The sequence below is a fragment of the Anser cygnoides genome, chromosome 1, assembly GCF_040182565.1.
Source record: "Anser cygnoides isolate HZ-2024a breed goose chromosome 1, Taihu_goose_T2T_genome, whole genome shotgun sequence".
Lineage (NCBI taxonomy): Eukaryota > Metazoa > Chordata > Aves > Anseriformes > Anatidae > Anser > Anser cygnoides.
The window spans coordinates 143130086-143156111 of NC_089873.1; the positions used below are offsets into that span (position 1 = coordinate 143130086).

General features: G+C 41.5%; 1 protein-coding gene and 1 non-coding gene across 3 annotated transcripts; both read right to left on the reverse strand.

Moving 5' to 3' along the window:
* Positions 1 to 379: 379 nt before the first annotated feature.
* RNF149 (ring finger protein 149) lies at positions 380 to 24178 on the reverse strand. 2 transcript variants are annotated; one of them, XM_066984310.1, is made up of 9 exons: positions 23329 to 24178; positions 16269 to 16519; positions 13806 to 13874; positions 10891 to 10973; positions 10310 to 10406; positions 9763 to 9792; positions 7479 to 7674; positions 4001 to 6048; positions 380 to 963 (listed from the first exon to the last, which is right to left on the reverse strand). In XM_066984310.1, the coding sequence occupies exons 1-8, from the start codon at positions 23786 to 23788 to the stop codon at positions 5990 to 5992; spliced, it is 1245 nt and encodes a 414-aa protein (XP_066840411.1). In that variant the 5' UTR covers positions 23789 to 24178; the 3' UTR covers positions 380 to 963; positions 4001 to 5989. The 2 variants fall into 2 exon arrangements, with proteins under 2 accessions (XP_066840411.1, XP_047904985.1); XM_048049028.2 differs by lacking the exon at positions 9763 to 9792 and having other exon boundaries at positions 23329 to 24171.
* Positions 3618 to 3731, reverse strand: LOC125180186 (small nucleolar RNA SNORD89). Its single transcript, XR_007158545.1, has one exon. It is a non-coding gene; the product is annotated as a small nucleolar RNA SNORD89 (small nucleolar RNA).
* Positions 24179 to 26026: the final 1848 nt, after the last annotated feature.

Consider the following 26026-nt stretch of genomic DNA (forward strand, 5'->3'; position numbering starts at 1 on the left):
TGTTAGTGTCCCTCTTCAAAAAGTGGTGTAAAAAAAAAAAAGCATATAGCTTTTAATCTTTTGTTTAGAACTCCCTTCTTGAGCTTTAAATGAAGCAATGAATAAAAACAAAAGCCTTACACACTGAACGTTGGCCCCACAGCCCTTAGCTTCTCAGCACAGCTCAACCCACCACAGCTCCATAGCGGGTTATGCAGAGAACACAACATCCAGAAAGGATGTGAACTACTGCAGACAGTGTCCCCCTAGCTACCCAGCACAAAGTTAAGCTGGTTTTGTGCTTGTTTCTGAGTGTCCCAGATCTGTTCACACAAGTGTAACAAAGAAAACCCTCATAAAGAAAGCCCTCAAGCTTCTACAAAGTGTTTTCTGCAAAGTGTTGCTTTTTGAAAGGTCTGTATAATTTATTATGGAAATTGAGCTTTTAGCCATTAAGTTACATCAACAATGCATAACTTGACATTCTTACACTTGTACATACACAATGGGAAGAGTAGTTCAGTGCTTGATGCAATCAATGCAACCGAGTTAGTACAAGGTTACCGTAAGGGTTGATGGTGAATAGTTGTTGACAGAGACCAGCAAGTTCAAGAGGTTATTTGCAGTTATGTTTAAGCAGAAGTGAATACAAAGTTTGGACTTAAGCCTCAGACTAATGAAGTGATGGAAACTCATTTCGCTGTTCTCAATTCAGAAGGATATGCTCGTTTAAAAATACACTATCATTACCATGTTTCAGGTGGTGAAAACTAGCTTCAGGTCCAATGGAAGCATAATGGACAGTTTCCAGGCAATGCATTCTTCACACAAACACATGCAATTATAGAGACATTCTACTTTTAAACTTTCTCAAACCAAGTTTTGCAATACAGCAGGATATCTGAGGAGAGAGATCAGGACCCATACTGAACAAGAACAAAAGCCTCCAGCTTGATTTGTGCATGTTTAATCTTCACATACCACCTGCGAGAGAAAAAGAACACCTAGTAAAGATCAGCCTCAAGGACAGAAAATATATTACTATTTTTCACCAATTCTGGTTATAAAAAGAGAAAGTTGCTGCTGCCGTCTTTCATTTCAGTAATTTTAGTTCAGCACAGCTCTATTATAAAACTCCATCTCCCAGTCTTGCTCTTCCCTCCTTCTCCACCCCAACTCCTCGTTCCCTGAGCCCAGCTCTAAGGCTCATCCAATCGCACCGTAAGGATACACAGCTTCCTACCTTGACAATATTTAACTTTCAGGAACTTAGTTTTCTGCCATTTAAGCTGAATGCATCACATACTCTTAATTTGAATGTGAGAGCCAGAACAAAGTAAGTAATTGATAGGTGGTGTGGAAAACTAGAAAGGACCGCTCTCTCATGGAACAGCAAGCTATTAAATTGGTTTGAGCCATCTTGTGAAGTCTCACTCAGGCTGGTGGAAGCGAACAGTCTCTTGTCAAGCTGCCCACACCAAGAACTCCATTCCCTCCAGGTTAACCTGACAAAATCTTGCCAGCTGACTCCTCTACTAAACTCTGTATCACCTCTCCTTACAGAACAGTGGAGCCAGTACTTCCTTAACAGTCTCAGTACAGAAACACTGCGTTCAGTATCGAGTGCTTTGGACTTGAGCTTCAGACTAACGAAATGATGGAAACTCCAACCAGTGAAATCCAGCTACTGGAAACTACACATGCAACCTCTCCACTCAAAACAAAAAAAATAGACCAAGACCAATTACCCACACACTTTCCACAACAGTATCACTACTGCAGTGATACAGAGCCCTTAAGGCTCTTTTGAGCAGGAGTTCCACGTTTCACTGAACGCTGGAATGCTTACATGCACCAAACCCATGTATTTATTATGTATTTGCAGCCTTGGCAACAACTGAAAAAAATATTCTGCCAATTCACACTGCCCTTCTTAACCTACTGGTGTACACTTCCAAGTGACAACTGGTATCGCTAACGGTAGCTGCATGTCTGTTCTTGCCTAGACACGAGAATTTTGCTTTTGGGGGGAGCTAAATAAACAGCCCAACCCACTGGCCTATTTGTTGCCACCATAATGTAAACCCAGCACTTTCACTTCTGATGGAGCTCATCAAAACCTGCGAGCACAGTTCTGCCTGTCTCAGCCATGCTTTGTACCACAGGGCATAAAAAGCGGGACAATGATCACCACCATCTGCTTGCTGGGCTCCTCTCTGCACAACTGCTGCAGGCTTGTCTTAGAGAAAGCTTAGCGTGCTGGAAGGAAAACCAGGGTGACCACTCCTCAATCAAGAAGTGGTTAAAAAAAACTTGGCGTGTTTAAAAAAGTAGGTGTAACAGTGTTTCCCTGAGCCCAATTACATCCTAGCACAGAACAGAATTTACCCAAGTATATTCCTACCAAAATTGGGCTTTTATTATACCAGTGCCCAGTTCATTAGCTTAGTAAGAGTTAAACACATTCTCACTGTATTTAAACCATCCTACAACTCCTCTGACATACCTCCTCTTAAGAGCATAGCACCGATTACTGGCAACAGGCAACCAATCGGATGATATTCATACAGCTGGTGGGTGGGGGGCCTGGGGAAGGAGTTACTGCTGTCTAATCAATTTTTCCTAATACTGTAGAGAATCTCATCCAAGCATTGCTTCAAGCCCATTTCTGCTTAGGGTCAAAAAAAAAATCTGGTCTTTTATTAGGGGTAATTAGTGAAAAAAATTCAATTGTCTAGTTAAACTGGTATTACTGCTAATGAAAGTCATTGTTAACATGCATTTAGATCTGAAATGTTCATTTTTGCTTGCTAACAGGTCTGAAAACTGAAGCTAGTTTAAGAAGTTATTTATTCTCCAACTTGACTATTAATAAGCCAAGATCTTTGACCAAAGAGGGGGGCTTTAGTCTCACTTTAAACACCAGTCCATTTTGAGATGTTTACAGCTCCTTTTTACATCTTTTGCACCTCGCAAATTTTCTCCCCAACAGTAACATCATAATTAATGATGCCTACTAATGCAACTCATCATTCTGCAATAACATCCCTCAATTCAGCTGGGATTTGCTCCAATTTATTTATTCAACACTGCCACTGGAGGGCTCTCTACTTTATGCTGGCACTGGGCTTTTGCTTTTTTATTTTATATATATGCTTGCTGTAAGAAGCCCTCTGGGTGACTTCAGCAAAATCTGACAAAGGGACATATCTCAGAGAGAGGCTCCTGCATGTTTTATGAAAAACATGCAGCTAGGAAGGGAACCCGCAGAGCATACAGCATCAGCTCCCACATTAGGCAGGAAATAGCCCAAGCAGAAAGGCAGATTACAGATCCTCCAGATGGTGAGGAAGACTCAGCTCTGCTCTTCATATGAGCTGTTGGTAGTTACAGTGCTAGGAACTAGAAATACAGGTTTGATCCAACAGAGTCAGTCCAGATCAGCAAAAACCTGTACCTACCTAGAGCTGCCTACACCCACATACTCTGAACGTTCCTTAGGTGAGTTCTAACAGTAGGTGATAGACTTCATGTTTCTAAGCCTCTTGCTATTGCTTTAAGCTCCACAGATGGCCTCTTTCCTGTTCTGTATTTTTACACTGCCACTCTTTTTGCTAACGCACATAATAAGCTGTCTGACTGAGGTCAGACTAATGTTCGCTTCGGAAGATTTTGTCATCGTGCTTCCGAGGAGAGCAAACTGCTTGTTGGAGGCACTGCAATTCGGCCTTTTATTGTCATCATTCCTCAGCAGCACAGCTGGCCTTACAAGACCTAAATATATCACAAATTATGTGCAAACTGTTCTTGTGAAAGCTTAAATGTAACCGGTATAGATGCAGCAGAAGACATGTTCTAGCAGTCTTCACACTCGGCCATTTTTCTAAATTGTTAACACTTCAGATTTTATAGGCACTCTTGTCAGTTTGCAGGTTATCTAGATTTTCTTCCAGCTCTCAGCTTTGGTTCTGAAGAAAGGCATTTTGTTTTAGAAGTATTACTTAAAAGTTGATGTACTTACCACAGTTCTCCCCTCCAGCATGAATACTGCACTGCAGGTATCAGCAAGACACAATCCACAGATTGACAAGACTTCTCTTGATAACTCGTTTTGGTTCCTCCTTGAGCTAGAGTTTAAACCCTCTCAACATTTACTAAAAATCAATGTTCAGTTTTGTGTTAAGGAAGAGGGAGAAGACTTAGTTTTTAATATTGAAGAGATAGTTAAAAAGGCAGTTCTGGAAATGTTGGTAGGCTTCTTTTGGAGACAAGCGTCCCTCTACATTGTTTTAGTTGTGGGTTGTTTTTTATTTGTTCAGTGTTGGAGGTGGTTGGTCAGTCATATTCCATTCTCGTGTGCTTCTTGTAAGATAAAGGCATCACAAAAACTTGCACCTGCTGGTGACATCAGAACTACAACCTGATAATTTTCCAGTAAACCTAAAAGTTACACTCCTACAGGGAAGAGGCAGATTTATTTTTTAAGTAGGCATGAGGAAGAATATTTCAAAGGAAATTTAGGATCAAACGTCTGCTCTGCAAAGTAGAAGTTCAGATTATATTTCCCCAGCTGAAACCTCTCATTTCTGGAACATTCATTCTAAAATTAAAAAAAAAGTTATTGCTTCTACTGAAGCTCAATATAAGTTAGAAAAAGAATTGCATATTTTCTTAAAAACATTCCAAATATACATTTTAAAAACAAAATACACTCTAAAACAAACGTCTAGTAAAAGACCTTGTTTTAAGCAACCTGTAATAACAGCTTTACCAAAAAAACTGAGGAACATAGCACATTTATAACATGACAATGCTAAAATCCTAAACAATTCGTTTAACACAGTTAAGTAGTGTTTTAAATATACATATTTCTTTACAAAACAGTTTAGCAATTCCTTATACCACTTACAGTATATAAATATTTGAATAAGAGGTCATAATGGGAGATGCCAGGGTTTATATTCATTCTCAGATGCTTCAGGTTTCATAGGTGTTTTACTATAAGGCACAATACTGCTAATCTAAAAGAAAGGAATAAAAGCTAGTGACGAACCCGGTGGAAACTCCCACCATGGAGTCTCCAGGAGAAGATTTCTAGCGTCTCTATGCAAAGAAAAAAAATTCAAACTTTGTATACTCTTAAGAAACAGTTCCAATTTTTTACATAAAGTGGGACAGGATGGGTGCAGGAATAAGAAGGAATTAAGTAAAATTTTATAAATAGACTAATAAATATTTTAGCCATAGTTAGCCCTTCACCTCTGTTCTACTGAGTTTAAGACTGAAAGAGGTAACCAGTGTGCATATACCGAAACAAGTCTACATGCTCAGCACGTGAAGACCACCTTGCATAACCTATTACTGCCAAATTCAGTATCAAAAGCTAGCGAGGTGGAGAAAGTCTCCTTTTCTCTCAGCATCCACTCTGAGTGGAACACATTACAAGATCAAATCAGTATTTGTTACATGTAAGGAAAGTTGCAACTGGTAATTTTTCCATCACCAAAAAGGATATGTAACATATCCATGAAGTTATTTGATTCCTTCAAAGGTTAGATTGTGTCTTTTAAGTACGTCCATCTCCAATTACAACAGAACTTTCAGAACATTTTAATAGTTGTAGCCTTGTAAGTGTTCTCCATATATATATACATACGGATCACAAATAGTGCTTCCAAAATATTTATCCATTAGACATTCTACATTGTTTCACTGCCTAGTCTTCAACTTTGTTACAGCCCTCTGGAACACAACGACATTGTAATAATGCTTACAGAAAAAGGGTTATTGCATCTTTTTATAGGATGAGACATCCAGAGGAAGTTTTATAAAATCCTCTTGTGTACAAAATTCTTAGTTATTAGCCCTTTTGGAACACCAGCTAGAAAAGTTTGAAAGGTAAAATAATTTACATTGTTATTTTTCCATTAACCAGACAAGAGTTCATACTACTTAAATAAAAAATAATAGTTCTTCAACAGTCTATTCAAGGTATCTTCCGTGAAGCAGTTCAGTGGGAATTTCCATTAGATAGATGCTCTCCATGTCGGTTATTACTGACATCCACATCTAGAAGCCAGGAATTAGAAGAAAATTTGTTTCTAGATTCACCTTTTTAGCTTAACATATAATCACAGAATCGTCTAGGTTGGAAGAGACCTCCAAAATCATCTAGTCCAACCTCTGTCCTAACACTAACAAGTCCTCCACTAAACCATATCACTAAGGGCTACAGCTAAACGTCTTTTAAAGACCTCCAGGGATGGTGACTCAACCACCTCCCTGGGCAGCCCATTCCAATGCCTAACAACCCTTTCAGTGAAGAATTTCTTCCTAACATCCAACCTAAACCTCCCCTGGCACAACTTTAGCCCATTCCCCCTCGTCCTGTCACCAGGCACATGGGAGAACAGACCAACCCCCACCTCTCTACAGCCTCCTTTAAGGTACCTATAGAGAGCGATGAGGTCTCCCCTGAGCCTCCTCTTCTCCAGGCTAAACAACCCCAGCTCCCTCAGCCACTCCTCGTAAGACTTGTTCTCCAGACCCTGCACCAGCTTCGTTGCCCTTCTCTGGACTCTCTCGAGCACCTCCATGTCCTTCTTGTAGCGAGGGGCCCAAAACTGAACACAGTACTCAAGGTGCGGCCTCACCAGAGCCGAGTAGAGGGGGACAATCACTTCCCTAGACCTGCTGGCCACACTGCTTCTTATACAGGCCAGGATGCTGTTGGCCTTCTTGGCCACCTGAGCACACTGCTGGCTCATATTCAGCTGCCTATCAACCAGCACTCCCAGGGCCTTCTCTGCCAGGCAGCTTTCCAGCCACTCATCTCCCAGCCTGTAGCGCTGCTTGGGGTTGTTGCGCCCCAGGTGCAGGACCCGGCACTTGGCCTTGTTGAACTTCATGCAGTTGACCTCAGCCCATCGCTCCAGCCTATCCAGATCCTCCTGCAGAGCCTTCCTGCCCTCGAGCAGATCGACACACGCACCTAACTTGGTGTCATCTGCAAACTTACTGAGGGTGCACTCGATCCCCTCATCCAGATCATCGATAAAGATATTAAAGAGGACCGGCCCCAGCACTGAGCCCTGGGGGACTCCACTAGTAACCGGCCTCCAACCAGATTTGGCTCCATTCACCACAACTCTTTGGGACCGGCCATCCAGCCAGTTTTTAACCCAAAAAACCCATAAAGAGCAATAATCTAAGGTCTGGAAACAAATCAAGTATTCATGTATATATAAGGTTCTATCTCTAGGTAAGAAATCCTCCCAAAACATTATTTACATTTTTTTTCCTTTTAAGACCAATTTTCTTCATCTTACGGGATTCTCTCAAAATCTACCTGCTTGTGTTTTTTGAACATCAGCAGTAACACCACTCAATCTGGTCTGCACTGCAGCACTAAGACTACTAACATCACTTGGAGAAAGTCTCCTTCTAATGCAATTAATGGCATCAAAGATTGTCAAGTGATAAACTGAAGTATTACTTACCAAGTAATGCTGTGGTTTCGCCCGCATCCTCTTTTAGACTGGTACACTGCAATACAGATTCACTGGTGGAAGAAGCTGACAATTCACTCACTTCATTTCTGTCGTCTTCTTGTAAAGCGATACTCAGGCTTCCAACTGAAACACTGCCACTTATTGATTCAGGTATTGGAACTTCAAGTGCGTCTTCAGAGTCCCCCTTCAAAATTAAATATATTAACTCACACTTCTGCCCACCTACACGCCTCCATATTTACAACATCACGTTAATAGAAAACGACCTTTTTTTCACCTAGTATTGCCTATTATAGGTGACCTCATGGGCACAATATTTAATATCATCTACTTCCAATGTTAACGTCAGAAACCAAAGAAACTCAGTAAGCTGAGAGTGGCAGCAGTCAACCCAGCCAGCCTTTCAGATGGAGTACTTCAACACTTCAGAACAGCATTGCTGCAGCCTCGTTAGCAGCACGCTCAGCACATATCAAGTCTTCACTGAGCAAACCTATTGATCCTTTACATGTCTAGAAACTGCCGTTTTTCAATGACAGTAGTTTGGCAAGTTTAGATTTGTTTACTGGGGTGAACAAACATCTGATGTAAGAAACAGTTTCCCTCCTCTTCTTCCTCCAGTCTAACTTTAAAGCCTGTCCCAAAAATACAAGTGTGACAGCTTCTCACTTTGCAGGAACAAAACGTATGCAGCATGAGCAAAGGAACTTATTTCACCTGTTGTACAGCACGAGATATTTGTAATCCAATTTTTAGAATGGATCATAACTCCTACATGCACAATTCTGTTCCTAAAATTGAACCTTATAACTACCATTAATATACCAACATAAGTTAAACATGAGCAAGTACACTACAGTAGAAATAGCTCTTCTGGGGACTTCACGATGAACCTTTTTCCCCCTCTTCATTTACCAAGGGCCCACCTTAAGAAATTCCATGCTGATCCTTTCTTAAGCATCAAAACATTAATTTTAAATAAGCTATAGAACTACATTTGAATGCAAGTTAAGACACACGTGATACTAACCTCCAGGTGTGTATGTGTACTGGGGAAAGGATTAATGATTTTGTTTCCAAAATTTCAGCAGCTAAATAAGCAAAGATACAAGATTCAATAATGCTCTACTAAGTCAGGAAGTCAGACAAGGTGAAATGGTGAAATGCAGTTCTCTTTTTTCCCTAAGAAGTAGTAACTAGATCATTGAAGTCTGTGACAAGAAGCCTATTTTTTGCAGAACATAAGGCAGGTAACTGGGCTTCCTACCTTCCTTCTACCTTGAGCCCTTTGAAAAAGTTGAAGCAGCCAAATTGTTTACCATAAGATCGAGGTCAGCTTTCAGACTCTTTGCAGAGTTCAGCAGAGTTCTGTAACAAGGCTGCACACTGGTGTCTGCCATTGCGTCACTCAGCCAGCACACTCCTGGAAGAACTGCCTTGCTCTTCACACTTGTCCTCACATCAACAAGATGTTCACACAAACACTTTACAAATCAGGTTGGACAACCTGGATCAGGCTGAAAACTGAGCTAGAAAACCCGAATGACTTCTCACATTGCTATTTCAGCATGACTTGAATGGTTGACACGTAAGCAAGACATTTCCCCCATTCCATCAGAAAAAAGAACTGAGCTTCTGTACTTAACATAACCCTGCTCAACTTGCTTCCCACATTCTTTTCGCCAACAAGCAGAGGAGGCATTACTCCCCTTGGTTAGGGCTGGTATCAGTACTCTACAGCAGTACGAATTCAAGGAATAGAAGTATTTTAAAGTGTCTCAGCTTTGAGACCATACAGAAGGATATATCCTTTCATTGCATGTAACACAAGTTATATTAACACCAAGAATTGAAAATGAGCTAGTAGTAAGCCATTAACGTACCAATATTAATGTAACAAGTTATTTCACATGAGAAGACTGCAATTCTTGGATAAAGCTTTACTACGCAGAACCACCATGATGTGGTGCATGTTTATATGTATATATACAGACAATATATGCCTACATACATACTACGTAGCAAGAGTATTGTCTCTTTTCACAAAGCAAAGTCAATCATCCACAGGCTTTCTAAGTCTCTAATGAAGTAAGAGAACAGCTAGTCGAAATGCAAACCTAGCGAACGAAAGGAAGCCTGAAACCCTGAAACCAAGGAATGCCTCTGTTTTCTGAAGACCCCTATAGATCAGTAGAGGAGAAGAGGTACGTTCATGCCTACGGCACTTAAGTGGAACTCAAGACTACTTATCAACAGTGACCAAGTAACCTACCGCATGTGTCTTCATCTCTCTTTTCTGGTGCTGTCAGGAAGAAATGAGAGCACATCATTTTCTCTATTTAACCAATTTCTAATGAATGTCTTTAGGAAGGTTCTCAGTACTGGCCCACTTACAGGGATAAAGCACTTAGCATATGTGGAAGCATACGTAAATACACTTAAACTATAGAAAAAAATCACTATTTCCTTTGAATCACAGTTCTCAGCAATATCAACTATATACACAAGATCTACTGAATTTATATTTTTGTAGCTTGGGCAAATTGCCTCACCTTTGCTTTAACTTCATTACTATTGTCAGCTGTTGATAGAAAAAAATGATAATCACAGAAGAGTACACAGAGGATTCATAAGCTCTTCCACACTAAGCTCCTACCCAAAAGCCTCACTTTTTCCAGTTCTCATCAGAAACTCACTTCTTTGCCCACCTTCTTCAGTCTAGCCAAGTAACAACTGTTGTCATTCTGAACAGCTACACGAAGCCTTGCTTCCTGCACTGTGCTTTTTTCTTGAAGATTAAAGGTAAGCGTGCAACATACCCAGTATCCCAAAGCTTTGATAACATCTAGTTTACACATTGGACAAGTTCGGTGGTCCAAAAGCCAAGGGTCAATGCACGTTCTATGGAAGATGTGCCTAAAGAAAACAAATACCCTTTAGAACTTGTAATGAAATATCAAACATTACTCTTTCAAGAGAAGCACAAGTTGCTACCTTAATAGGTAACCCAACTCCTCTGTAACTCTGACATTTAAGCACTGCTTAAATTAACAGGACAGACATAACCATAACTTCTGGAAACGTCTTTATCTGTCATGCTAATCCAAAATAAAAGATGCTACTAACTACAATGACACTACTGAGCTATCACTTCAACAGTGTACAATTCAAACAATATTAAGAAAGCTCTACTTCATTTTTACACTTCTCCCAATTGCTTCTTTTCCCCATAAATATGAAGTACTGTCTTGTCTCCTGGTGCCCTTCGACATGTAACAGGCCATACAAATGGCACAGCTTCAGCTCTGCCATCACTTTCAGAAGAGTTTCCAGAAGACTCACCGAGTTTTTCTTTGGGAAAACATAGTACAAAGTGAAGAGAATAATTACGGTGACTTACTTGCATGGCAGAATTCGAACAGTGTCTTTCAGTTTATAGTTCTCGATGCACACAGCACAGTTTTCCACATCAACATCTAAACCCTGAAAATAACACATTTAAATGTGTAAATTACAGTCACATGTAATTACAGAACAAGCTTTGAATAATATATAATTTCACAAAACAGTATAAATTGGTTTAGCAAATAAAAATGTCTCCCTCGTTTAAATCAAGATTCAATCAAGAGGCAATTTGATCAAGTGATACCAAATATTAAAAAGTAGCCCAATTCAGATTTTCTAATTTAAATAACTACACATGGTATCTTAAGCCATTTGTTATACCTCAAACATTATCTTTAAGATTTTACTCTGCTCCCAATGAACAATGGACAGTTAAAATCAAGAAATTTTACAAAATGTCACAAATAAAATAAAATAGTGTGCTGTGCTTTCATTTTATTTTTACTGACGGTCCCAATGACTTGCAAGAGATTAAGTAGGAGGAAATTCTTAGGGTTAAGTACTACAAGCCTCCTCCTCCCATGTTTTTTTTTTTTTTTTTTTTTTTTTCCCTTCTACCACAACCTACTAAATATCCTTTGTAAGCTAGAGGAGGAGAACTGAAGTAATAATCTGGGATGATTTTTAGAACATCTCTCCAAGCTCACACCAGAGAAGCCAAATCATAGGATTTTTGCCCCCCAGCTTATTTCTTTTTAAGGGCTATATATCTTCCCTATCAGGTCTTTCTGCCATCTTGAAGCCATACTTATACTTACAGTGCAAGTATGATAGGTACCTCCTGATAAGTAATTCAGTGTTAATTGAGTTGCATAAAACAAGCATTAGAAGAACACAGAGCAGACCAACTTCCCTTTCATCTCCTACAAGTATATTTCATGTCTACTGCTGACCCAAGCAGTTAAAAATCACCACAAACATTCAAATGAATGAAGTACTGCAAACAAACTTTCAAGTTCAAGGGAAGTTTTTCCCTCCTTTACATGCTATTACTTTACATACTTAATGCTTCAAATTCCCAAGTAAATCTTCTTGTTAAAAAATAAGCAAAGTTAAAATAAGATACACATTTATTCTGTTTTTTTTTTTTAATTCTGCAGGAGACAAAATCCAAGCATGCAGCACATAACCAAATGTGTGCATCTCGCAATAATCCCATAAGCTTCTCAGAAAGATCTACGTGATAGCAAATACAATTTTAAAATGTTGACCTATTTTTAGTTAAACACCTCAACTCCAAAAGAAGTGATAACGAAAGACTGTACTGTATCACAACAGTTACACACTTTCAAACACAGTGACTGAAATACTAATGTACATTTTTCCTTTATGTAGAGACAGGATTGTCTTTTCTGATAAGTTTTCTGATAAGTTCATGAAGGTACATTTGCATCAGTAAGTTACTGAAATTTGCTGACAGTTTGATGATTCGAATCAAATGGTAAACCATGATTTACCAAGCAGAAAACCTTTATTTTAAATGTTTTAATCTAATTTTGTTCTACTTTGCTTATCTAACATGACATTCATAGTTACTACCAGCATGCTGTACAATAACCTAGTTAAAATTTTATTTGTTTTTATAATTTTTTTTTCCTCACAGGTATATTGATGGGAAGGAAATTCCTGATGCAAAGTCTCCTAAAACAATCCTTTTAGAGGCTGACTGAACATCAACTTAAAAGCAATTAACAGGTTCACTGTGGTCCTCATCACAGAGTTCATCATGACTCTTTTACATCCATTCCTTCTTATGCTGATGTTATGCTGTGCTACTGCTTTATGCAACTTCTGGTTCAGCTCCATCTTCCTTTCTCTCCAGTTTCACCATTGTATAAACAGAAGTATGTACATCCTTCTGTTCAGTTTTGAAATAGGTTATTTTTTGATGGAATTTACAACTTAATTAAAATAACAAATACTTTTAAAATGCTAAGCATGCTGAATGCATAAAAGGAAAAAAAAGGCAAGCTCTGAAAAAGCCTGTTTTAAAATCAAGCTAGTTTACTACATGAAGTACATACACTCCCTTGAGCCAAATAGCTTCCGTTGAAACACATTTTTGAAGCTCTTACATGTCCTCTCTCACCTTAATTATATTAATCAATTTAAAAGAAAATCCTTGTTTTTCCACCCCTAAGCAAGTCAGTCCTTAAGTAAAAGTTAATCAAATAAGACAAATAAGGGTGGGAAAAAAACAACTATATGGAACCAGAAGTTTAGTCAGACAATAATGTAGCGTCTAGGTTCACAGATGCCTGAAACTGAATAAAATAGCATTTTCCTTTCAAAACCTTGGTTATTTTATCTAATTCATATAGTTGTTCAAATAGTTGTGAGTTTAGGCCTTATACTCAAGAAGTTAACTTTCTGAAAGTTGTGCTAAAACTTTAGAATAGTTTCATCCTAATATAAAAAAATATATTTTTTTAAACATTCAAGCCTATACTGCTCCTTAATGTAAGTTAAAAAAAGATTAAGCCAAGTATTTCATTTTCAAAGCTTTAGATTACCAAGGCTTTCTTATCAATAAAAAGATGGATGTTCCCTTAAATGAAAAGAAAACATTACATCAGCTGTACAAACTGTGCAGTCAATAGGTCCTCGGAAGTATTTCACAATCCACCTGTTGATGTTTTCAAGCGCTGATAAGATCAGTGTTTCCTCATTTCTACAGTATCAGCCCTTTTTAGTTTCCTGCAACATTCTGCAAAACAGCTTTACATTTCATAAATAGTGAAATTTTGACTCTTCAATTTTAAAATCAGCCTTCTAGGCAAAGCCACTAAAATGAACCTAAAATTGTAAGAGCCACACTGCGGTTATCTTTCAATAAATTCAGTTTCCACTCTATAAAGGCATTACAAGAGATTTCAAATCATTCAACAGTAATGAAAGCCACCATGTTACCTTGTCTCCACGTTTCACCGTATGCAGCTGAAGCTGGCTGATTGCTTTCTTGGTTTCTTTCCTATGTCCCTTGAAAAAAAATTTGAAGTATTAGTACAGAATCTAGTTATAAGAGTTACACTTCAAAGCTTAAATATTTTTCATGTGGATTATTAGGTCTTCTGAATGCTAGATAATCTGTTTACGAAATACTTCCAGCCAGCAGATGCTGAAGGACTGCAAGTTTTGCATTCCTGAGGCACAATAGAAAACATTATCTATAGGCATACTGCTCTAACAATAGGCTCCACTGGCACACAACTATGCGGGCCAAACTGACGCATGTAGTCCTGTACAGTAAGTGCCTGCACCAAGGGCCTTCCCACACTGGAAAACTGAAGCTAATTTACACTTCAGAGGCGCTCAGAGCTGAAACAACAGCAGTATAACCAGACCTTCTCGTTCAGCAAAGCAATGAGCAAGCAGGCTGTACGTAGGTTTAACGCGAGCTCGAGAGAAGGTGGAACCCTGCCGAGTAGCCTACAGCTGGCTACCAGGTCAAAAGGCTGCTTGTAGCTATTAATACCTCCCCTCGGTTAAACACTGTCTAACACATTATACAAAGCTTTACACTGAAAGGACGCATTATGCAAAGGAGACGACAAGAAAGGCTTAACAGACGTGAGGCACCATATTGGACTTCTATACAGTAACAGCCCTAATTATGCTTGGAGGGGAAGCGAGAAAATAAAGCAGTACTGTATTCCCAGACAAAGAGATAGCTACTGCTGGAAACTAAACGCTCCCAGTTAGAGTTTGATCTGTCTAGCAGGATCCCTCACTGATGAAACACTATATGGGAATCAAAAAGACTTAATGGCAGCTTCCCCCTTTAACGATAATTACAATGACTTATATCCTTTATAAAATAAAAAATAAGAAAATCAATACTGTAAGTTAGCAAGCGATGCTAAGAAGTAGCCTGACAATTCCCTCTAAGTGAACTTGACCAGCAGCAGCCTAGTCTACCTTCTCTACCAGCTCAGGATTTCCTGTATGGTCCCGTTCCATCTTCAGTAGCAAGGAGTTCTTCCAAAGATTTACTGCTAAACTAATTTTAGAATAAACCATAAGATACCCTTCTTTTCCTTCACTTAGCAGCTACATAGTAGCTTGTTTTAAAGCATACCATAATTGACTTCCAAGTTTTAATTACTTGGAAGTCAATAAGCCAAACAAATAAAATTTGTGTTAGAAAAGTAAATTTTTGTTTCACAAATTCACTTTAAGACTTCTAACAACGCATCTAGGCCAAGATATTCATGAAGTTTTGTGGTTTTTTTTTCTTTCAACAGTATTTTTAAGAGAAGAAGAACTAAGGAAAGTGCTATGGCCTTCTAATGCTAGACTACTTAATTAAGAAGCATTTAGATGACAAACTATTAAGAGTTTGCGGCACTTATTTTGGGAAACATCGCATTCGATCTAAATAACACAAACTATAAAGCATTTGAAGTCCCCCTGGTGTGAATTGTATCAAAGCCAATGTAACAGGAAGAAATACCTTTCTTCACCAAAGAGTTCGTGTGTTCTAATGCCCTCTTTTTTTCTATACAGACTTCTCAAAAATTTTATTTTCTTGAAAATATTCCCAGAATACGAATGCTAAGACATAAATATTAATAAAAAAAGACTAAAGGGAATCAACACCTCAAGTAGACTGCACATTTCTTTTCCTAAGAGAGTCCTGTAAGTTATAATCAGAGCTCAGACTCTTGAAGTCAAAATCCTTGGTTTTGTGTTTTTTGATCTCCATCCCCCCCCCCCCCCCCCCTCAAATTATCTCAGAGAAAAACATGGATTTGGAAGGGGCAAAGAAAGCAGGACCAAAGATATTTCTTCCTGATCCTTCCAGTACTCCTACCACACTCAGAACTTCTGACAGTCCAAAAGAGCTGAATCTCGCCACACACGCTCCTTCCAGTCTGCTGCAGTTCAGATTACAGGTATCACAAGCAGTTTTCATAAAGCTTTAGAAACAAAAATTTTAGCCCTAATCACTTGCATCTTAGGAAAAAAATTACTATGGTCTCTCCCCATTAAAGAAAATATTCTGGTTAGTGTAACCTGTACTTTCAGAATGAAAATTACATAAGAATGAAAATAACTTCTGTCCTTTTGACACGAGAAATTAACTTAGGTGACAAATCACATAAGAAGCTGGCTTTATTCAGTTTTTGATGATGACTGGCTAAATATATTTCCCATTACTCCACAGTGGTATCTAATAATTACAATTAGTCAAGCTTGCGATGCCAATTAGCTCATTATTTATTATCCTCACCAACTATTATTGAGTAGTGTTCATAGATCATACAGTAGCAAGAAGGTACAGGTCTTCAACAATGCTTCAATAAAAAAAAAAGTTAGGCAATTGATTTGACACAAAAACTGCAAATGCTTTAGAGCCTCATCTGCAATTACCTGGTTTCCAAATTGTGATCCCGTATACAGGAAACGTTGTATATAGTAAAATATGAGCCAAGCAAGCGATATAATCATCATGGTGATGAAGGCGATGGCTACGAACACAACCGACTGACCGCTAATGTATTCCTGCACGTGACGTGTGCCAACGACAATAGTCATTTTCACTGGAATGCCTCTTCGTACTGGCTCCAGTATCTCTATTCCTTTTGGATAGCCAACCATTATCACCACTGTGTTTCCTGTTCCTGTTGGAGAGGAAAAAAAAAAAAGAGAGAGTAAGAATTTTGGCATTCTGGCTTGACAGTAATTTGGGTCTCTTCAATTAAGAACAGAGATTAAAACTGCAAAGTAGTCCTATTTTTTTTTTAGGCATAGAACTTATTATTAAGTTTAATAAAGAACCCTTTACTTACATTATGAAACTCTCAAGCAGAAGAGGAACTTCAGCAGATGCACTTTTACTGTTATCAAAGTCCTATCCTCCTCATTCCGTACAGCAAGGTGGGGCAGAGATGCCATGCAAAAGGCAGGCAAGTTATACACCACTCATCTGGAATTTGCTAAAGTCCTGACATGCAACTCAAGAGCAGCTGGTCTTTGTTAGCGTAAGAATTTTAGCTGCAGCTGGAGACAGTATATAAACTACCACAAAAAGAGACGCCTTCAATTAAGTTTGAATTGGAATGCACAGCACAATTAGGCTGGATATGTGAACAACAAAAAAAAACAGGTAATATTCAATTACATTAAACATTTAAATACTTCAATTTAAACATTTAAATGCTTCAATACTAAATACTCAGAATTTAATGAGACTTCAAGACAAGGACTTGCAAAGAAAAATTTTGGGACTCTTCTGGGAGCGTGCAACCAAAGAACTTTTTTTTTTTTTAATTATATTTAAACTCAAAAGCACTCAATCCATATGGGGAGAAAAGCACCTAACTCCAAGAAAAGACTTTAAGCACCACCGTACCACAGCCAAACAAGATACCGTGAAGACCAACAAGCAGAAACAAGGATCTCTTGTGACTAGAGTCTTATTCAGTTTTGTCTAGGAGCATCTCCAGTACTGTCTCAGAAACACCTGACACGTATTACAAAATAAATGGCAAGCAAACATACTTATTAAAATGTCACCTTTTCACCGGTCTATGCCATTTGTATTCAAATAGCTCTTACTTTTGTGTGTACCGACACTGCCATACACTCTTGGTAAATTATGGCTTTCTAGTTTGCTTTGCGTTCCTACCTCTGAGAAAAAGCAAAACTAAGCTTGATTCAGGGAGAAAGTCAAGGAAGAAAGAGGGGTTTTCCTAACAGAGAAGCTAAAGCTGTAACATCACGGCTACCTTTTTGGATTCACAGGACTATCTACTGCAGCAAAGCCTCCCACTGAAGAGGAAGCCTTTTCCCTTCCCAGCTATGTTCTCTATTGAGAAGCTATGTCAAAACACATGGTTGCCTAATTTATAGCGTTGTGTCAAGTGGGGTTTAGAAAACAACAACAACAAAAAAAAAAACAAGAACAACCATTTTGGACTCACCTACTTCCTTCAACAGCACGAAGCTATTTGCCTTAAGCATTTCAAACAACCCCTCCAGCTGAGACTGCTCTGCTGGCCACACCACTCTGCTGCCACACAAAGCGCAGCTCGCAGGAGCTACAGAAGGTACAGACGGCTGGCTGTGGATGAAACACTAAAAGTCCCAATTAGGAGCTGAATAATCCTCCTATTTGAACGCCAGGCAGCCTTTTTCAGCTCCACCTTACGCAACCAGCCCACTCGTGCTCACCTACTGTAAGAGCTATTACACCCGCCGGCCGCGTTCAGACCTGGCACAAGAGCAGGATTTCCAAACAGGGCTGGGTTTCTCAAAGTTTTGAGGATCACGAGGAAAACGGTGCTAGTGGAGAAAGGCCCAGCTTCGGTCTCCACTCAGCCATCCCGCATTTGCTCGCCAGCAGCTCTCACCTAGCTCTCAGCATGTGTTGTCTTGTCCAGCGGGTTTCGTACGAGGCACAAAGCAGTGAAGTTGAAGGCAAACAGGACAAATCCACAAGCAACTCGCTTCCTAATTAGTCCTACTCACCAACAACGTGCTTATTCACATGATCCCACAAGTCCAAGCACACTAAGAATTGGTTAGCGAATATTGTTCTCCTCCCGAAACCAGCCCAAAAGCATTACCAGAGAGGCTAAGGAATCCTGTAGAGGTGGGTGAAGCTTTCCTTGCTTTCTGTCCTTGTGCTGCACCTCTATGAATTACCAAGAAAAAAAAACATTAAGGCAGAAGCACATCCCACATTGCTGAGAGCTTTCTCCCCAAGACCCAAGATCCTGATTTCCACGTATGTTTAATCAATTGGAGGAGCTACAAATACCAGGATGGGAGCTTGAGGACAGTCTATGCACAGTGCCAGGAGCCTCGGAGGAAGGCTTCAGTCGTTTCACTCTGACTTGGAGAAGAAAAGACTGGAAGCAGCCTGGATTTTTCGATCAGTACAGATTTCCTCCCCAAAGCCATAATCTAGAGCTGGTTCAAACCTGCTACATAGATCACTCCACAATTCCTAACACCAAAACTACTTTAAAACCCACAACAATCATTAATTCCTACTTCTGTTTTGTCACTAGCACGTCCAACTATCAGCCGGTTATTTACCTGAATAGGAAGGCAGCGTATTTTTGTGCAACAGCTGCTAGATACTGTGACACCTTCCATTTTGAAGGATCTAACACAAGTAACGTATACATTTTTAAGCAAATTTCCATTAAAAGCATCTTAACAGTTTTAAAGACTTGTGATCAATCTATCAGAGACACACTCAGTTAAACACGATGGCCTTGAAGGTCATGAGACACAAGGAGGGGAAGAAAAAAATTGATACCCACTGTTACAAAAGCAGCCTCAGAGAAGCAGTTGCCCTGAGCAGCCTGTAAGACTAAGGACTTTAACTCATTCCTCGCTCTAATTTTAGACTTCTGTTCTGAAAACGCATTATTCAAAGACAAATGCTGTTGAGTCATCCCATCAGCTTCAACTGCAACGCAACTCGGAGACCATAAATCACACCTATAAAAATCGCAGTGCCACATTCATGCCTTGAGAGCACGCTTTCGTGGCTTTACTGTTACATACTAGTTTCTAACCCCACAGTAAGCAGCTGCATTCATACCCTAAATACCCCCTTTTTTAATTTAATTTTATTTTTTTTAAGATATACTTGATGCTTCAGTGGAATCAGGTAGATTTGAAATCTAGTGTGCGCTTTTTTTAAGCGTTATCATCCAAGTAGAGCAGTGAGAGCTGGCAAATCCTAAGGATACCTGGAAACAAGGACAAGTCTGAAACTCTGGAGATGAAGGTATGTTTCCTGCTAGCACGCCAAGGTCAGTTTTACTGCTCATATTGTTACAGCCTTCTCCTGCAAATGAAGTCATCACTCTCCTGATGTGAAGAGTGCCATGCAGATTAAAATCTTGACTTCAGGCATCTTAAACTGCCACATTCGTTTCTATTCAGTCCTACGTCTACCTTAAAGATCATTTCCAATCATCCAGAAGGCAACTGCAGCCATACATATTTTTTAATATACTTTTTTTTGTCCTGAGGAGAAACATCAGAAAGCTCTCAAGGTTTGAGCACCCTGGTAAAACTCTGGAGGTCAGCCCTTAGATCTATTTAGGCATCCTACTTAAATCGCCACAATTACCATCGAACATGCTCTTTGGCTCCTGGTTGCAGAACAAAGCCTCTGATCTCTACCGAGGCTTAACAGCACAATAGCGACCAGATGACGAGCTGGTCCTCAGCCACCCAACCCAGTGCCAGCTCCCCACATCCCGGGTTTGTGTTGTGTTTCCACCTGCCTGAAGGAGCAGGACGTGCAACCAGAAGAGGCAGTGGTTAAGCAACCCGTACAGGTACACACATCCACACAGGTTTCTTCTTTCAACACAGGTTTCCAATGCACCTGTCCTTTTCCATATAGGATAACAGATCAGCATTTTGAAGTCACTTCTGTTTCTTCAGAACAGTACAGCAGCTCAGCGTAAGTCACTGTCCAAGTTAAGCAAGCCACTCATTTCAGTTGTGCCCTTTTAGCACAACAGCACCAGAAGCCTTCAGTAGAAGGCATCAGTAACACAGAAGTTATGCACCACTCGAGAATCCCACGCAGCACTCGGGTCTCTGAAAGAAATGTGGCAACGAGTTGAAGCGGACGCCAAGATGACCCTAACCTTGCCTCTTTGGAGCTGGCAAGAGCTTTTCGAATCGTCAGTGTAACAAAATACAGAACCAAAAGACCCCTTCTTCTTTCCTCTGCGATATACCTCTGCCTCCCGCTAATTTCTCAACCAGCACAACACCTCTAACTCATTATTCTGTTTTCCACAACACTCCACACCTTGCCACTTCAAATTCCTTTCCAAAAAGAAAATAAATATTGTATACAAATATTAGCTGGCAGTGGGTTGGAGAGGAATCTGAAGCCTCTGTATCACATCAAGTTCCCACACCACCAGCACCAGAAATAAACAGTTAAAAATGTCCATATTCCTTTGAAACTGAAACTTAAGTTTATACTGTTCAGATTCAGTAACAAGTGCAACTGCTTGAGTAATTCAGGTAAAATAAATACTTTCCACTGGAAAAAACCTCCTCAGGCACACGTGAAGTTGTTCCATTACTTCCCTCAAGGAGACAAGACTTCCAACATTTCAATTCAGACAGAAACCAAAGGCCTGAAATACACGAGACATCAGTAAAAAGTCATATTTGAAGGGCTTGATTCTAGAAAAAGGAACAGGATTGCAAGGTTACATATTCAAACTCTTGGCTCTTCTACTCCAAAACTGTAATTAAAATCCCTACTCACTGCACTCACGAAGCACACAAGGTACCAACAAAACAAAAAACTAAACTGCAGAATTTGTCCTTCATCAAATGCTCTGACAACAGCTAGAGCAAATCGCCTCTTTGCCTAATCAAGAATCTTTACACTCAAGCTGGAATAAGCCTAAAAACACCAAATCAGGAAAGTTACCTACTTATCATCCGCATGTAACTCAGGCTGCACCTCTATCAGCGTGAACGATTGCTCCATCTCACACCATTTCCAGCGCCACCAACTGCAAATCCACTCAGTGGATGTGCTTCATGCCTGCAACTCCACTCCTCAGTTACAGCACTGCAGTTTTCCTACAGTATTCATTCTGAGCACTCCTCTCACAAGCAGGGTTTCCTTCTATGCCAGTTCACAAATCCCTTCAGACAAATGGCAAGCTCAAATCCTGTAAAAACGCTTTATTCCATATGCTCCCTTACCTTCCACAGACTTTTTCTTCAAACAATCCAAGATTTAAAACGCTAGCAGCAATTCTTCCCTCTACTTCCAGCAAAGCGCACTGCAAATTTTAGTAGCTAGTTTAAACACTTACTCGTTTGAAAGTTCCCACCATAAAACAAAAATCTGTTACTCAAAGATAGTGCTTATATTTTTACACGGTATATTCCCACCCAATCCAAACCATCTTGAGGTCCAACCTGCATTTGTGGAGTCAGTATAAATAAGTACAAATGTATGCTTGTACGTACACTATACTAAAACACAGTTTTTTTTACATAGGTAGAGTTTTTATCATCAAAATTCTGACAGTTACAAAGGAAAATGTTAACGGAGCAGCAGAAGTCGTGGAGGACTTCTCTTCATACCACTAATAAATGTAACTACAGCAGCAAGTCTGAACTGAAGCATCAACACAAGAAGGTCATCTGTACAACAGAGATGACAGGAAAAAAAAAGAGAAAATAAGATAAGGAAGAAGAGATTTCACAGAAAAGCAAATAATAGCTATGAGAGGCTATGACGGGGCATGAAGTGGAATGTGGGAAAATTCCACCCTGCAGGAAAAAAAAAAAAAACTTGTACTGATTGACCAACATAGAGTGGCAACAAGGAAAGAAAAAGTAAGAAAAGTTACAAAATGAAGAATCTTAATTGCCACACGGAACCAAAACTGAAGGTAGATCTTACCTAGCATCCACCTCCACTTTCAGTGGATTAAGAAAGCCAAGTGGATTAATGGGCCAAGCCAATACATCCAGTATATTATACATGCTATGGAAGCAACAGCTCCAAGAGATTTTCAGCTCACTGTATTAAAGAAAGCACGTTTATTTTCTTTAGAAGTGCCATATAGTTCTACTTCAACCAAATTGCTGGTCTTCCCCCACCTCATCACCAAGAGATGGCCTGGGCATTAGCAAACTCACTGCACCAGTACCACGCATTTTCAGCGTTTCTGATGGTCTGCTTTGCCTTTATGTCCTTCAGAGGAGACCTTCCAGTTCCTCGGAAGCCTGCAAATGCTAACAGATTTTTACAGCACGGTTTTGAGGGGTTCCCCCCCCATTTAGGTTAAGCATTTGATATGGACACGCTCGTTAAACCCAGCAGCGTGCTTTAGCTGCACAGCCTGAGCAGACGCTGCAGCGACAGAGCATCGGAGCCCTTGTATCTGCAGGAATCACGGAGCCTTTCTGCAGGCTACAGATAAGCATGCTCAGACGAGCCCAGTCAACATTTTTTCTCTAGGCATCAGTTTCCCTACCTCATCCACCAGCACCTCAGAACTACCTGACGTTTCTATCTCCCTCCCTGCCCTCACAGACCTGCACGGGAGATGATTGTTAGAATAGAGACTGTACCAGAAAGCTATTCCCAAACAGCTACAGCTCTGCCTCTGAAGGTGCGGAAGGCATCTTGAGGCGACCTGGCGTGCTCCTGTGCGAGAGGCAGCCTGCCCGCCTCCTGCTGCTGGGGGGAAAAGGAGGGCTCTGGGCGGAATGGCTTCCCCCCAGCCCCTGGGGCCGCAGTTTCGCTGCCACGGCCTCGGAGGGCAGAGCTGGGGGTGCGGAGAGATAGAGAAGGGGGGAAGGCGAGGGAAGGAGCGGCTCTCGGCATCGCCTCCCCGCCACCGAGGCCCCGCGTTAGACAAAGCCGCCGCCTCCTCCTCCTCCTCCTCCTCTCCCCGGCCGCGCTCACCCAGGTGGGACATGGAGACGGTGCTGTTGCCGAAGCGGGCCTCGTTGTAGATGACCACGGCCGCCGCCCGCTTCCGCGCCGCGTTGGTGATCTTGTCCTTGAAGGTGCAGCCGCCGCGGGCCACCAGCGCGATCCAGGCCGGCGGCTCCCCGTCGGGGGCCGGCCGGCCGCCGGGCGGCAGGGGCACGTCGTAGTCGGTGTCGGCGGCGCAGCCCTCCATGTGGCGGGGCGAGGCGCCGCGGGGGATGCCCACCAAGCCCTGGGCGCTCTCCTTGGGCGAGCTGTCCCCGTAGCGGCCGCTCTCCGTGTTGCCCCGCACCGTGCGGTTGCTGAGCGGCTCCACGTAGGCCGTGCTCACCCACGCCGTGTACCACTCCAGCGCCCGCGCCCCCTGCCCGCACGGCGCCCCCAGCGCCACCAGCGCCGCCGCCACCAGCGCCAGCCGGGCGCGACGCACCATGGCCCGGCCGCCGCCGCCGCCGCCACCCCGAGGCGAGGCGACTCGCCGGGGCGCAGCGAGCACGGGAGAAGCCGAGGAGGAGGAGGAGGAGGAGGAGGAAAAGCCCCGCCACCTCCTCGCCCCGCTCCGCTCCCCGCCCCGGGCGGAGCCGCGGCGCAGCAGCGGCTAATGGCGAGGGGGAGGCCGGGCCGCCCGCCCGCGCAAGCGCCCGTCCGCCCGCCCCGCCACCTCAGAAAATGGCGGCGGCTCCGCGGTTCCCCCCGAGGCTGATGCTGGGGTCTCCAGGCTGCTGCAGTCGTGTCTGTTCGAGGCAAAGCGCAGCCATGTCAAGCAGCTCCCTCTGTGGGGTTAGCATAAACTCTCCACAGGCCAGCCCCCGCACAAAATCGAGCCCTTTCAGCGTTGTTTTTATGTTGACCCTCTGGCTGGTTAGCTATTTTTAAGTTCTGTCCGTCGGCTCGCCCCATGACACACGCGTGGACCCACTGAGTCATCGCCTCTGGCCTTCGGAGCGCTCCTCGCCCACGCTGAAGGGCGAAATGAGTGTCCTCCCCAGGGACGGGTGGGCTGCAGCGCAGGGAGCGAGGGTGAGGGGGGAGAAGGTACAGGAAGAGGCCGGCCAGAGATAGAGCACGGTGTGCGGCAAAGCAGGAGAAAGGGAACAGTCACTGATGCTAAAGGTTCAAATGTGAACGGTGCTTGTGCTATTGTACTGAGGGAGGCTCATTTAAGAACAAAGAAAAGTGGCAAGAAGGTCAGCACTTTGTTAAAAAAAAAAATGGAGATACACATACTGTAACAGAAGAGTACTGACTAAAGATGATCATTTTATGGATTTGTTTTCCAGTAAGTAGAAATTTTTGATCTGTACCTCTTAAATTAACAAAGCTTAAGGCCTTACCTGTTTCCTCACACAAGGCATCTGCATATGCATCATGTTTTCACCAGCCACCAGTCTTTTTTGTGTGGTCTCACACACGTGTTTTTCCTTGAAAAGTCAACAGTTGTCTGATCGCATATTGTTGCATGTCTTGTCAAACAACGCTGTCAAAGTTGCGTAACATCCTTTTCTTCCTAATCATGATTATAGCTTGTGCAGCCAGGGTCTGGTAGCGCCTGGCATACTTTGTGTGGAAGGTGTCCTCGGACAAAAGCCTTGAGCTCAGGAAGCCCGTCGTACCAGCAGGACTGCTCTACTCTGTCAGCATCAAGGCCATGATGCTCCAAGTTCTGTTGCAGAGTCGATGTTAAAATAAATCCGGTAAAAAAAAATCTTCAGACCTAAAGTATTCTTTCAAGTAACTCGAGCATTCTCCCCACATACTTGGCAGTGAAGTCCTAGGGCTCTCTCCAAAGGCGCTGAGCATTGTGAGAAGATCAAAGTAGCAAAGTCAAGATGACAGCCAAGACACATCCATGGAGCAAAAAGACTGGGGAGAAGGAATCCAAACAGCAAAATTGGAGTTGATGAAGAAAATAACAAGGAAAAGAGGATAAGGGAATAGAAGAGCAAGAGCATGTTAGATGGGAAAGGGTAAATGGAGTCAGTGGCAGAGCAGAGACAGCTAAAGGCTGAACAGTGTTGAAAACCATCAAGTGACAGGAATTGGAAGGAGTGAGAATTCAGTGTTTGGCAAAAAGCAGATTGAAAAAAGTGACGGTATTTTTAGTGAGTCCAAAAAAATGTAGTTCAAGAGAGATTTTTTTGGAAAAAAAAAAGTGGAAGACTGTAATCAGAACAGATAACACCTCAGAAATGGGGTAAAAGTAAAAATAGTTAGTAAAAATGAACAGCTACAGAAATGTTCTTTTAAGAGTATGGAGTCACTCGAAACAGGAAAATGATGTTGACTGTGATTTGTACAGGTTAGGAAGCTTTTGTCCTGATCTTCACACGGAAGGAAGACCAACCAATTGACAAGACTGCAAGGTGTAAATAGGAACACAGGCTGTTTCCCATACCCTTTTTTTGATTGTGGAGATTTTAATGGGGGAGCTTGAATTTTCTTTAAAGGAGATAGTGTGGGAAGGCAAGATGAAAAGGTAAATTGTCAGCCTTGGCCTAAGATAACTTCCAGAGGAAAGCAGACAGAAAAGAACAAGCTGTAACAAGAACTTGTAAGACCAAGGCTAGCAGAGGAAGAAATAGCACTTAGGAAATTTCCAAAACACCATTAATGCACACCTGATAGGTGTGGGTTCAGTCTCAGAGCTGAAAGGAACAGCAAACGTTAAGAA

Bases quoted from the DNA above. Each gene is read 5' to 3' on its own strand.
- RNF149 (XM_066984310.1), bottom strand. From the start codon at position 23,788: ATGGTGCGTCGCGCCCGGCTGGCGCTGGTGGCGGCGGCGCTGGTGGCG. The intron at 16,520-23,328 runs GTGAGCGCGGCC...CCTCTCCAACAG, and splicing joins CGTCTCCATGTCCCACCTGG to GAACAGGAAACACAGTGGTG. The intron at 6,049-7,478 runs GTAAGTAATACT...CCTGGCTTCTAG, and splicing joins CGAAACCACAGCATTACTTG to ATGTGGATGTCAGTAATAAC.